General features: G+C 39.5%; 1 protein-coding gene across 1 annotated transcript in view; it reads left to right on the top strand.

Annotated features, from left to right (window-relative positions):
• The window catches only part of LOC131268895 (uncharacterized), a 101,293-nt gene extending 89,370 nt beyond the window's left edge, over positions 1–11,923 (top strand). Inside the window, exons 8-9 of the mRNA XM_058271190.1 lie at positions 2,614–2,831; positions 11,733–11,923. Coding sequence (XP_058127173.1) covers positions 2,614–2,831; positions 11,733–11,923 — 409 coding nt within the window. The remainder of the gene's footprint in view (positions 1–2,613; positions 2,832–11,732) is intronic.
• Positions 11,924–12,419: the final 496 nt, after the last annotated feature.

Genomic DNA, 12,419 nt, shown 5'->3' with positions numbered 1-12,419 from the left:
TCTAAACTTAATTCACAAATTTAAACTTTAAAGAATTTTAAGATTGTTAGTTATACATTTTGAATAAATCATTCTTGATTGTAATTGAAAATTACCAGCAAAGACGTTTTTTATCCTTTCCAAGCAAAGAATCTTGCATTGAATTTATTCATGTGTTATAACTCAATCGACACTTAACAAACTATAGGCTGATAGCATCATAATAGGTCGCAATTTGAGTGCAACGTAGGTTATAACAACATTTTTGAAATTTTAATTCAATTGGTCCTACACTTTACGTTAATTTATAAATTAATAAATCGGCTTTAACGCTATGAAAGAGGTCACTGAGCGGTTTTTTAATCAAAGCGAAAATTGATTTCATTTCAATCGGGACCGAAATTACTTTAACTGACCAATTTTGCAACAATGATTTTATTACATTTGATTTGGTAGTAACCGCTAACCCATAAATGTAATACAAACACAAATTTCGATAATTTAGGCGTGCCACACAAGCGAAATGGCTTAATAAGGATGCGAAGAAGCGAACGGAGAGAACAAGGCTTCTAGTGGCAGGTCATTAGCTCGATGCCACTACCACAGCGAACCACGATTGTAACCTTCTGTCGCAATAGTGAATCTGCTGTTTGCGCGAATAAGATTTATCAAAATGTCAATTGCCAATTGGAGAGCGTGCCAAACATTCTCACGGTTTTCTGCGTTACTCAGCCAACCGTGGATTTGTTTCCCACGTTCTGATGCTTCGCCAAAAGCTAGCTCTCTCTCTTTCTTTCGAAAATATCATTTCATTGCGGAAGTGTTTACGGCAAGTTTTGTTCTAGTGCTTCCTGTGCTTTTCGCTGTCATCATTCTGGTTATTATGGCAACCCATAGCCGCCGGTTTCCTGCAACGAACCGTTAACCGTGCCTCTGACGCCTCCAGCCTGACATCAAAATTGGTACGGAACACTTTTTTTCCCTATTTTTGTCAGCCAACAACACCCTTCGCGTGCCTCCAGGGCTACGTGGTTCGGAACAGAGCAGTATAGTAGGCCAATTTGCTGGTTTGACACGCTGAAAGCTGTCGCTACGACTCGCTGCATTGGTAGACTGCTGTGGAAAGCGTTCAACTTGTTATTAATTATTAACGGCATAAATTTAGAAACCAAATTATCCAACAGACTGCCGAAGAGGATTGAAAGAAAGGGGTTGCCCCTGCTTTCGTATGCGTATACCCTGTGTCGGTGCCTCCAAACAGTTTCTTGAAAGTTAATAAATTGTCATGGCTCGTTTTGTTGCTCGTTCGATTTGGTAAAAATTAACTTCAACATAGCATATCATGTTGATATTCTTAAATTTTCGCTTCTGCGTAACAACTTTTATAAAGCCAATTTTCTTCACGCCACCACTAAATGAAAACTTTTTCAGTAACCTTATTGTGGTACAGCTCATTGAATGTGGCTCTGAAACAACTCTACCTACTCTAATGCTTGCTGAAGCGTTTACAATGAAATTTCAAACGCTGGTATGCGCTATACATGCGTCGAATGAAAGTACAGTAGGGTAACTGTACCAAAATACTCCTTGACCAATGCGTTGTCATTGAAAAGACTGTATTGTTTTATGTTAAATATGTCCAATTTCAATTCATAAAAAATGCTCTGAATATTACAGCTAAAACTATAGTATATGCTTTATAGCGTATCCTTCGCCCGCTTTCTTTTCTGCTGAGCCTTCTCTCCAGTTCCGCTTTGTTTATTTTGTAGAAACAGAATAAAATCACTAAATTTACCTGATTATATTGGTCAAATAAAACTAAAATATACTTGTGAAAAAATCTATGGCTACTATAGGAACAACTCTGGTTTTTGTGCCTATAGTGGCACTATGGTAAAAACTATGAAAATATAGTAAAATTATGCTAAAATGCACTAAGTTCGTGTAAATCAATTATATTGGAGTATGTAAGTAGCGAAATCATATAGTTTTAATGATTTTGCAGTGATTTATAGCCTTAGGGAAATCATAATATTCGTTATAGATTCTTAAGGAATGCAGCATGTTGGGACAATCTGTTTTGAAAATATGAATTTTGGAGCTTCTATATTACGGAATGAGATGGTTCATCTTTTGAACACTCCGCAGAAGATCAAAGAACATTTCATAGAAGAACAAATCACTCCATTGTTTATATATCGGCGTAGAGCTAGGATTTTATTCCACTAACACCACTATTGGTACTAGCTCCACTATGGGTGCACTTACCCTAATATCAAATCAAGAGACTGTTTTTAATTAAATCAAATACTCAAAAGTCTCTTTATTGCGCCATGATCTACATGAAGTGGTTACACTTGATCACAATCATGGGGTGGTAAGTAAAACTAGTAACAGATTTCCCTTCGACTTACACCCATCCACGGTTAAGTAAATGCTGTTCACGTTTGGTAAAGAAGGAGGAAGGTATAAAATGGGGGTTTTAGGAGCATTTAAGATTCACAGTTTGTTACTCCGGTACTTTGGAAACACCCTGCCTAATATTTTACTATTAAGTACATATCTAATAGTCGTACGGTGCGTTGTTTGTTAAAAATCGCTAACACTACTCTCATCGTTTACCGTTTACTGCAGCACCATGTACGAGCACAAATATCGGCGGCACGTGAACGAGGGCGAGCCACGGAAAAGTCACCGGGTATCTGCCTCGTACAGCCAGCTGTCGATTCGCATCACCGAAGCGCAGACAAACGACCTGGGTCGGATAGAGATCACATGCCTAGCGACGATTCCGGCACACCTCGAACCTGGCACGGAGCAGTTCGCCGACTACAAAACATCATCAATCAAGCGTAAGCATGTATAAGATTACTACTCTGACAACTCTGTATGATTCCTGCTCAATGTGACGATGAGTGAAACATTGATGGTTTTGTTTCTTATAACCTAAAGAACCTAACGAACCTGAATTGACCTCTTGATGTCAATACAGTTTTAAATATCATTCGTAGATCTTGGACTGCTTGCTGCTTCATTTGCTTCCTCGATTCAAACAATGGGAGTAAGGAATACAGAAAATTAATTTCCCCATGTCAAAAATCGGATCCCAAGGCAAACCAGAACACAAATTATACAAAAATATACGATACGAATCTAAATTTATTCACCCCTCGAGAGTGTTCACATCCTACTCGAGACGAATTTCATCCAACCGACCATTAACGATAAGAACCAGTGTGGTTAGGAATAGGATTACAACTGATTTGTTTTTCATTTTCCTCTGCACGGTCGGTTCAAAATAATTTTCCGAAACCTCATTTCCATTACAGCAGACACAGGCATGGTTGCTTGTGTTTCGAATCATGTAAACTGCTGATGACTGGGTGGGATGGCTTTTTTTAAGCTGCACGTTTACCAAGACTATTATAAAGGGACATCAGATAGGCTCCAGCAGAGCCAGCGGTGGTCTCGAGGTTGGGTTTTTATCTGCTTCATATATTGTTTCTCCAACAAAGCAAAACAACCGAAGAGTATCAGAACATCAAAATCATGACTGGCAAGTTTTCCGTCCTACGTTGCAACTATTTACCTCTCTGAGCCGTGTTTTGTAGCCAACAATTAAGGGTAAGTGTTGAGGGTGTAAAATCTTAAACCCTGGGCGTTTAATGACCGTGAAGCTCCCGGAAGTTTTTGCCTGCTCCTTTTGGGTTGCATCTTTGTGTGTGCGTAAAGTTCAGCTACCGAAAAAAACCTCAGAAAACCCGCTCAACTGTGATGGGGAAAACTGCTGCCATGAACTTAATCGAAATAAATAGAGGTAGACACGGCGAGCTAGCTTTATCACGAGAATTGTATAATGAAGCAAAAAACAGGTGTATCCACATCCGCGATGTGGAATTTACAATACGTTGTATGATAATGGTCGAGTTATTCGTGTAATTTTATGTAGACTTAGCAAACCACATTGATCTAATGAGTTGCATAGGAATTTCTTCCAGGTTGATTGATTTAGAGTTTGCATGAACAAATAAAAGAAAATGATCGGTGAGTGCATGCTACCCACACAACACGAAGTCGTATTAAGTTGAATAAATTGAATCTCATATTAGTATATTTCGAATCGGAATCGCATTATGCATAGACAATGTACGAGCAATGTATATTCTTTGTTGCATATGATGCCGATTAAGAATGTAATACGATTTTCTTTATGCATACGTATAGATATACGACCAATGTACGGCTGATGTATATCGTAAGTCGTATATGATGCCGACTTAGAAAATATACGTCTAAACATATACATTTTGAACAATGTACGGTTAGCGCCTCCACTTTTGTACGTATAGGCATTATTTTAGCATCATTTACGATTCAATCATATTGCATAGAAGTACGATTATTTCAAGTTGATATTCGATTTACATGCATATGTGTTGTGTGGGTATGCATCTTGTGCAGTTTACTTAATATTAGTGTGCGGCTATGATCATCTCTTAAAAAGTTGAAAGCTAATTTGTTTGCTAAATACCACAAATCAAAAGGATTTATTTGGAGGGCTCACCTCAGATGTGTGAAGAGTTCCCATACTTATAGCTCTTTTCATACATTTTGCCTCCTTTTTGGCATCCAGATGTGGTTTTGGCGGTGTAATTACTACTCCATCGCAGTAGAAAACATGCCATTACCAATAGAGAAACAGGGCAACAGACACACAGCAACGATCAGCTACAACGTAGCTTATACTCAGCTTCGTTGGGGATGTTAAAAAGTGGAGTTCAGAGGTAGTTGAAGTTTTTTCGACGGCAAAACACCTCTAACAAGCTGACTGTCCCAGCTGTTCTTTTTCGCTTTCGGACGAACCGGGCAGCTGAAAAACCGCACGAAGTTTAAAAATGCAGTGACGGAGGTTGAGACAAATGTGTTCCTCTCTGGTGATGGCAGTTCCGCGTTGCTCAGACCGCACGAACGAGGTCGCTGGAGCAATGCCATGAGTCGCGAGTTGCTTGCTAGGGTTGCCCCAGGGCGTCGGTTTGGTGGCTAAAGGCGGCTGAGAAATATGGTCGTTGCACATTCGGTATGATCTGGTCCAGCTGTGGCGTAATCACCTAGACACAGAACAATTTTCAACACAGTCCTCCTTCCGTTGGTAGTTTTCGGCGTTGTTTTGATTTTTATACATGTTTGGATATGTCAAGTTAAAACTTTATACCATGTTTGACCGATAAATGAAGTATAACAAGTCATCTTTCAACACGCAATAGGACGTTTTACTTCGCAGTTTCCTTTCTCTATTGCTTTATACTCACCATCAAATTATTCGAAAATCGTGCTATGTTTTCTTTGTTCTAAAACTGTTCTAATTAATAAAATTCTTACATATACACATAAACTAGTGGTGCTACAGTACGCATGCATCAAATCTGGATAACAAGCTCGTAATGCGAAAACATAATTCATTTGTAAATTTAGTTTTCGCTTAATTTGGAATGGGCCCAAGAACATAACCTTAACGGTTAACCTAACTTAACGGTTTATCTTCGGGTATACTACCAAAACTACCTTCCCGGGTAAGCCATACGTTTTGTATGGGAGTTTGCATTTTACTGTGCTTCAAAGCTTCTATCTTTTGTTCTAGATTCCGTAGTGCGTTGAAGTTTTTAGTGATGGTACTTCAGAATATTTTCTAAAACATCTCATTTAAATAATGATATTAAAAATTCGATAAGGAAATAGTTTTTTCATTCAAATTTATTTTATCCCTTAAATCTGCAACTGCCAACTCTATAAGCCATAAATTTTCAAAAAGTAATTGTATTTTTTTATACTGCTTAGTTTGCCTTCTTCTTCTGGGTGTTTTCCAATATTTTTGGTAATAAATTAAAATTTCAAAGATTTAGACAAATATTTGTCTATCAAATTTGAAGTTTTGTAAATATTCAGGTTCTCCAGTGAATTCAGTGGCATGTCTGGAAGAAATCCTTCATAAGGGGAATATATCGAAAAATGGTGTAAGAAACCATTTAGAATAAAAATAAAAATTCGATTTTATTCGAAGCATATCAGGAATTTCGAGTCGATACAACTGTTCAATTCGAAGTGATTGCAAAATAAAAAGGCAAAACTAACCCGGGTAGGCGGTTGTAGATCTGAGGGTTAAAGAATATTATTCAATTAATCCAATGGAGGCGCCTGGTGTTTTACTAACATCGCTTTGGTCTCTGAACTGAATTGGTTTAATTAAAAAGAAACAGTTTTTTAAGGCATTTATATTACAATTCTAACTTTATTTTGGTCGAATTGGCAAATCGTACAGTCTCATTCATTTCGATATGATTTCCATTCCCGGTGATAGCCATCGTTAGTAAATATTGTGCTACACCAGCTTGCCCCAAAGGGTCCGACACAGGGCAACTGCCCTAGGGCAATCTATCCTGGCGCAACATGGTGCCAGCATTTGCTAAGCAGGTGCTTAAGCAGGCCGAAGGGCCAAACTCGAGGAAAAAGCCAACAACAGTGACATGAAATAACTGGCCCGTTAGATCCGCTTCTTCCGCCCCTGAACCGCTTGTGCCGCAATGACCTACGAAAAGGGGAAAAAAGCAGTTATCTTTTCTTGGGCCGGATGTGCGGTGCGATCGGTGGAGTGCGGTGCGGTAAAGAAAGGCAACATCATTAACAAGATGTGCACGAAAGTGTTACGAACGGTTGAAGGCAGCGACCTTATGGACACACCAGGCGAACCGAAGGAGCCCCGGAAACGTACCTAAGACACGAAATGAAGTATCCTCTTTTGTGCTTGACAGCGGAAGCATTCATCATTGTTTATTTATCTTTCTTCGTACAGTTTCTATTTTAGTTTTGCCCCGTTTATTGTTTCCCATACGCCCGACGACTTGAGCGCTTACACTTCCAGCTGCAAGGAGTGTTTACTACACCGTTTGCTGCCGTGAAGCGCAACAGGATACCCCGGTGGAACCGGAGCGGCATCACGGTGGGCGTATTGTTTACTCACTCCACAGCACGCTGGACCGTGTAAGGGTTTGTTGTTTTTTCGTTTAAAGCGATACACAAAGGAGAGGAGTAAAGACCCACACCAAACACGACCTGATTTAGTGATGCACAGTGCTAGAATCTCTAGTGTTTCTTCAAAGGTTACGCAACCTGCATGGCAGCAAATAAAAATAAGGAAAAGAAATTTACGCCAAATTTGAAGAACTTCCGTCATACTAAATGATGCGTGGAACCTATAACCTTTTCACCGGATCGATAAATTTCGAAGCTTATCGACGAATGATCATTGATCGTATATGGTCAGGATAGCCTATGTTTTTTTTTATTTTTTAGACTAAACACTAGAATTCATCTAAGGGTTATTTTGACCCCTATGCAATTATCAATTTCAATATCTCGAAAACGGTTGAATATTTAAAAAAAGACTTGTTCAAATTTCAATCAGCTCCGGGAACCAACTTGACTACTGCTAGAATGCTTTTTAGCGGTTATTTTGATCACTCTTTTTAAGTCACTATAACTTCGCTATTATGGAAGATTTTTCAAATCCATGAAACGTTTGTTTTTAGGTAAATTTGTTGACTATCTGTTGGTGATTTTGGATTTTCTAATGCATTTCTTAATCATTCCGCTAGCTCGGTGTAAAGCAAAATTGTATTTCAAATTGTATAATGTAAGTCCAAAAAACAGTGTGCGCCAGAAAGTATGTTACATTTCAAAAATAAAATTGTTTTTTTGGGATTGCAAATGACACCTTAAATTAACTAAAAAAAATCAAAATTAACGCCATTTTCCATAGTAACGTATCCCGCATAACGAAATTCTCGCGTACGGAATAACGAAACAAAGCACAAGACGGAAATAAACTATGGAAACATTTTAAATCCACGCCTTCAAGGTCAATTTGTGGCGTTATTTGTTATCATTAAAAAAGAAAATTATTTGTTAAAGGTGGCGTAACACATAAGCATTATAGCGATCCTTTTTTTTCTGAATTTAAATGATACAGTTGGAAAAACTAAAAGTTGAAAAGGATTAAAATTTACAGCAACCTTTACACCGAGTTAGCGGAATGATGAAGAGATATATATATATATATATATAAATTTAAAACGCGGTTACGGATTATAATTTAAACGAGGTTACGGATTTCAATAATCTTGGAAGACAATGAAGTTATAGCGCTTAAAAAAAAAGTTCAAAATGAACCCAAAAAAGCATTCGGGCAAGATTCTAAAGCAATGTATTCTAGTGTTAAACGCCGGGTGGAAGGCATCACCAATACAGTAACACCCCGCGGGAAGACGAATAGTCCCACAATAGGTTGCCCTTCAAAAGGAGCATGACAAATATCCGATTTGTCTAGAATTTAATTTTAAATTAAAATTGATATTGATCTTTTACTGTCCCTCGTTTTTGACTGTTAGCTTTTTTTTTGTTGCGCAGACTTGTTTGAATGTCTGATACACCTTGCGACTGCGTGATAAAATGTGACAGTGATCCATAAAATGGTAATTTGCCCGTTGGCCGATGAGCCAAACAAGTAACCAAACAAATTAAAAGTTCGACTCCCTATTTGTGCAACAGAACTGCAAAAATCCATCCCCAAACCATGTTGCTTCTCAAACGGTGAAGCTCCCGAGCTGCTCAGGGAATCCCGTGCGTTTCGCTACTGACGGAGCACTCTGTTGCTGTGAAGCAAATAATCAACCCCTAATAGCGTTCATTTGTCAAAGCTCTATTACTTCCTTCACAAATTGCTTCCCATCCGTCTCGGCCAAGACGCCGCTTCGACACCGTTCGCTGCAGAGAAACCTGTCACCGAGAAAGTCATTTCGTAAGCGAACGCCATTGCTGACCAAATTCGGTTGAAAAAAAAATAGAAAGGAACGCCCAACAAAACGAAGGGTCGGAAAACACGAAACATAAAATTGAAGGAAACTAAATAGCTAGCACGCTTCCATTCATCACCATCGTCCTTCGCTTCCCTATGACGGGAGGTCAGTTTCCTTCCACGCCAGCAAGAGAAATTGTGACATACACTTTAACCTACTGTGCCGTACTTATGGGTATGCAAACTCCAGCTCCGTTGCCGTGAGGTTCCAGGTGAGGTGACCGTATCGAGGCCACGCCATAATGCACACGGTGCTGGTGTAGCTTTCGAATGGCATGACTATATCGCATCGAGATCCATTTGAGTGAGCTGATCGAACTTACGGCAGGAGTACGATTTGATGGAGCAAATAAACGCTTACCAATTATCAGTGGAATTCCGTGATGCCTTACCATTATGGGGTGAATTAGGCTAACTATAAAAAAAACACAATTCACAATGCTCCACCGATGTTAGTTTTTAGCACGTTGACTACCGTAGTCATTTTATGATGAGTTCAAATATGTTGTTTCAAAAAAAATAAATAAATAAAAAGGCTAATCTTTTAGTAACCACACACATTAATCCTTTGGGCAACTTAGTGTTCGCTTTCTTATTGGAAAATGTTGGTTTAATGAATTTTCATATCCTAATTATATCAAAACCGTTCATGCTTATCAAATTCACCAAAAATAGATTCGGAGTCAAAAAATGAGCTAATTGATTTAACTAGAGCTTAAACAAAGTACACTTTTAAAAATAATTTACCTTGTGAATGACATTTGAAAATGAAAGGATCTGAGAAAATCAAAACAATGTTTTCCATGTACGGTCAGAGGGAATATGATGGTGAGCGTTGGTTGTTCGTAAGTGTGAGTCAGTTGAGCACATTTTTCAGCTCCACATTTTTGGTGGATCGAGTGTCTCGCTCCAATTTTCACATCCGATCCTGCCTCCACTCGTACAGACACAGACAACACGAGCTGAGAGTGCGAGCTGGGAGCGTGTGCGTTCACCACAAACGCATGCTGAATTGGCACCGCATTTTAAGGCGGACAATGTTCTGTTTTCTCTTTTCATCCAGCATCACCGGGAATTTCTTCTCCACCCCCTCGTGTCCACGATTTTGAGTTGTTGTTTACCACTCTAATTTCTTGTCGTTCTTGCTTGTTGCTTCCACGCTCTGCCTCAATTCACCCACGATAGCCCGATGAATTTGCATTTATTCGACCGCACTCAATAGTAAACAACCCATGCATATTTGAAATACTTCGAAAATGGAAGTTGGACATTTTTTTACTTTTGTGAGAGGTTAGCTTCCCCCAAAACCACAAACCAAACTTTTTGCTTCTATTTGGGTGTATGAAACTATTAGCATGTTCAATAGTCCTAGAGGAGCCATCCATAGCAAAAGATTACGAGGCTTCGAAGGCACACTACCACCACAAACACATTGATTCATGGGGCAAAAGGAGAGCACATCCGTTCCATAGTACTGCGGAGTCAAGTATATGCGTAGCAGAGAAATAATCCGCGAAATACAAAGGTCGAGAACGACAAAAGCAGAGCAGCAACAGTAGCCAAAGAGAATAAAGTGTTTCTTTTCTAAAGAGAATCGCAAAAATATCCTGAAAAGCAGCATCTTTTCGTTGGAACATGAATATGAAGCTCGTCAAAAAACGATGTGTTTCGAAGGCTGCATAAGAAAATGGGAAACTGTTGATCTTTAGCAAACTACTGATGTCTTCGCGAGATACCGAATGGAAATATCAGCTTCTCGACGTGAACTGTCAAAACTTCATAGAAAACTGCAAACAAGAACGTCGCTTTGGGGCGTCGAGAAGATCTCGACACGAGCGGCCATTAATTCGCTGTTTTCAGAGTGTTGTTTACTTTTTGTATCGAGGTTTGACAGGTCGCGTCGAGAAAGCTTTTCGTTATCTGCTGATCAGCTCAAATTTTTCGTTCACTCACTGACGCGCAGTTGACATTTCTGCTCGAAATAGGTAATTGAAGGGTAAATTCGCATTCCGGGTGTTCACCTAACTTCTTGTTGCTTGCAGTAAAAAACCGAACCACAACAAATATTTTGCTTGGCTCAGATAGACTCTGATTTTTCGCGATGGTTTTTTGTTTCGTTTGTTCGTTGTCAAAATATTCAAAATCAGAGAAAACTTTAAGTAGCTATAGGATAATTTGTAGTGATGTGCACTCTGAGTGAAAATGAGTGAGTGATTCGATTCCTAATATAGAATGAACGATTTAAATCCTAACAGATAGTTTTTGTGACTCCCTTTGATTTGAATCCTTAACTGGGATTCGAATCCCAAAAGAATGAACGAGTTGGTAAAAGAGTCGCTAGTCGCCAAAGAGATTCGAATCCCAAGTTGTGATTCGAATCCCAAGTTGTGATTCGAATCCCAAGTCGTGATTCGAATCCCAGTTTGGCATCACTACATGGGCGACTAGCGACTCTTTGACCAACTCGTTCATTCTTTTGGGTTTCGAATCCCATATAGTGATTCCCAAACTGGGATTCGAATCACAACTTGAGATTCGAAACAGAACTTGGGATTCGAATCACAACTTGGGATTCAAATCTCTATGGCGACTAGTGACTCTTTTACCCACTCGTTCATTCTTTTGGAATTCGAATGCCAGTTAAGGTTTCAAATCACCTCGAGGTCAATAAATCATTTTACACGTTTTAAATCACAAAAGAGTGACTTAAAGATTCGAATCATCGTTATGATTATTCACTCTGATTCAAATCTCTAAAAAGAGTTGTTATTCTCATCACTAATAATTTGCTTCAGAGACGAATGAATACAAAAGATTTAATTCACTCATCCATCTCTCGTTTCAGTTGACATTGAGCACAATGATCAAACGTCCCCTCAACCATCGATGAGCGGCATGGCCGCGTTCGGCAACTCCGGTGCCGTGCAGAACAGCTTTCATACCGTGCCCGTGCACAGCCGGGCTACGATGGCTTTGACCAGCGCGCTTATAGCACTAGCATCTGCCTACTATCGCGCCCGGACACAGTGTGCGTAAATCGAACGTGGTCAGCCCTTGCTCCCGGACGGTCCCTCGTCCTAACCGAGCGACCGGGACGTAGTACGAACAATTAAATCAGGACGGCGTACCAAATAAAGGCTACACTGTGCTAGAAGTGCCATGTTTTCGATCTACACTCGCCTAGCCGACGGGATCGTAGTGAAGTGTGCGGTGATGTGTTCTAGCATTATCATGTCTCTGTGTCTATCGCACGCTCTGTCTCACACTCTCACTTTCTCTTTTTCGCTAGTAGTATCCTTTAGCCTGCTGAAAGAGTCACAAAGAGAGCATCGCCAAGCCTGGACGGCATGGAGCTGTCCGGGCGAAGATCGACGTTAACGATATCAATATTCCAAATGAGTTAGATTTGGCCTAAACGAAAGTGCCAGACCTTCAGAGATTGGAACGCTGTGTAATAATGTTTAGCCTTGTATCAGAAGTTTCTTGTGTTAAATTTTTGATGCGTTTAAAACAGTTTGCGTAAACGGAGCAG

Source organism: Anopheles coustani, chromosome X (assembly GCF_943734705.1).
Source record: "Anopheles coustani chromosome X, idAnoCousDA_361_x.2, whole genome shotgun sequence".
NCBI classification, from domain to species: Eukaryota; Metazoa; Arthropoda; class Insecta; order Diptera; family Culicidae; genus Anopheles; species Anopheles coustani.
This window is presented reverse-complemented; position numbering and strand designations above follow the sequence as displayed.